At 37.1% G+C, this 1,856-nt stretch overlaps 1 pseudogene across 1 annotated transcript in view; it reads left to right on the top strand.

Annotated features, from left to right (window-relative positions):
• Positions 1-1,611: 1,611 nt before the first annotated feature.
• Positions 1,612-1,856, top strand: part of TEOVI_000853800:pseudogene — a 1,458-nt pseudogene continuing 1,213 nt past the window's right edge. The window contains exon 1 of the mRNA in view: positions 1,612-1,856. This exon is cut by the window's right edge and continues 10 nt beyond it. Coding sequence covers positions 1,612-1,856 — 245 coding nt within the window.

The raw sequence follows: 1,856 nt of genomic DNA, 5'->3' as shown, positions 1-1,856 counted from the left end.
GAGCAGTAATAATAATAATAATAATAATAATGGAAGAGTGTTGTAAGTATGTGTATACTAACATCATGATGATAAAACAGTGATGAGTAAATAAACTGAAATCATAGATGAACCTTAAAAATTGTAAGGTTAATCGCAAGCGAGTAAGTGGTAGGTCATGAGAAGTCACTAGTAATAACATTGAAGTAAACGCATAAAAATAAACAAAGAAATTGGAATATAGGTTGTGCGAAGTTAAAACAAAAATATGACGATGAAAATCATTGTGCACAGGAGAATAATAGATAAGACAATGAGTTGTAGAGAATTTTCATGTTTTAAGTCGAATTATTTCGCTACTTTTTCCGCAGAAACAAGCAATTGAAGTGGAAGTCACCTAAGAGCATCACTGCCAATATGATCTCAAGAACTGTCTGACTATTGCATTATTTTAACGAAAGGCATTAAATTTGATACACCTCTATACAAAGCATGTAATGGAGATGATAAATGATTTCAATTTGTCTAAATTTTTGTTCATCAACAGAAGTAACTACTTCTATGCAGGCGTGAAACCAAACTAAATATCTAATGGTAGCACAAAACCTTGTGAGAACACGCAAACGAGAACGAAATTTTGAAAAATTAAAGAAACAGGCATAACGCACAAAAATAGAGTTTAAAAAGAAATAATACTGTTATTGCGTCACAAGATAGCGTGGAAAAATAAACTCTTAGTGATTCTTATGCTCGGATAAATTAATAAACTTAGTAGAGGTTAGGGTTAGGGTTTTGTTGTTTTCTATAATGAAACAGGCATTGGGATTTAAGTTCAACTTACATGGAAGATGTGTCAGGTTAGAAATCAGCTGACTTATAGCCACATATGTTTAATCAATTTTAGCAGACAGAAACTAGTAGAATAGAGATATCCCACATGCTTTCAGTTCCCGTGAAAGCTTTTTATACAGCCAAGTTAAAAATAATCAGTCAACAATACAATAACAGATAAAGCTGATAGAAGCGACTGAATTTCATTTCAAAGCAACTCTTCGTATTAAAAACTTTGCTGCTGCAGCGTAACACAACGGTTAGAGCAAAATTATACGAAAGCTAGCGGTAGAAAAGGCAGTAATTTCCGAAACTAATTTGGAAGCGGGGATGGAGGCCACTATAACTCAGGAGCTTCAGACCACTAATCTAGAAATAGCACATATGCTGCAACAAACAGCAAAGTTTACCCCAAACTGGATAAGCAAAAGCACCAAAATTAACCTACCCAATACTAAGAGGCATGATGCTTACATGATATCGAAAACCGCTACATTTCATCTCGAAAGAACCAGCATAAACGCCATGTGGGAGTTTCTTATGCTGAAACCGACGTCGTGGCAGCATCTGCGAAGAAATAGAAGTAAAACGCAGCAGACAAGTGGCTTTGTAAAAAAATAATTTTAATATATTAAAGACAGGATATGAGAAGCAGCAGCGTGGTGTAGATGTGTTTTCCAAGCCTCAGGCAGCCAGTTTTAGCCCCTCTATCAATTTAAGTAAAAATTCTTTACTGGATTACTTTCCAATGGCGAAGAGTAGTGGAACAAAGGAAAAATTATGCTAGCGGCTGCCGTGTTTTTGCTATTCATTCTCATTACTAGTGGGCGGGCCAGGGGAGACGACGCTGACGCAAAAAACCTAGCGGAGCTAGATGCCCTACGCAGCATACGAAGCTTACAAGACGAACAAACCGCTACCTCTAAAGCCGCCCGAAACGTTGACGCAAACTACAAAATAATAGAAGCCCTTAACATGTCGCTTGCACACCCCGATTGGGCAAAGCAGTTCCCAACAAAAACTCCGACGGATGACAGCGACGAAAG

Source organism: Trypanosoma equiperdum (assembly GCF_001457755.1).
Source record: "Trypanosoma equiperdum strain OVI genome assembly, contig: ctg_1137, whole genome shotgun sequence".
Lineage (NCBI taxonomy): Eukaryota > Euglenozoa > Kinetoplastea > Trypanosomatida > Trypanosomatidae > Trypanosoma > Trypanosoma equiperdum.
This window is presented reverse-complemented; position numbering and strand designations above follow the sequence as displayed.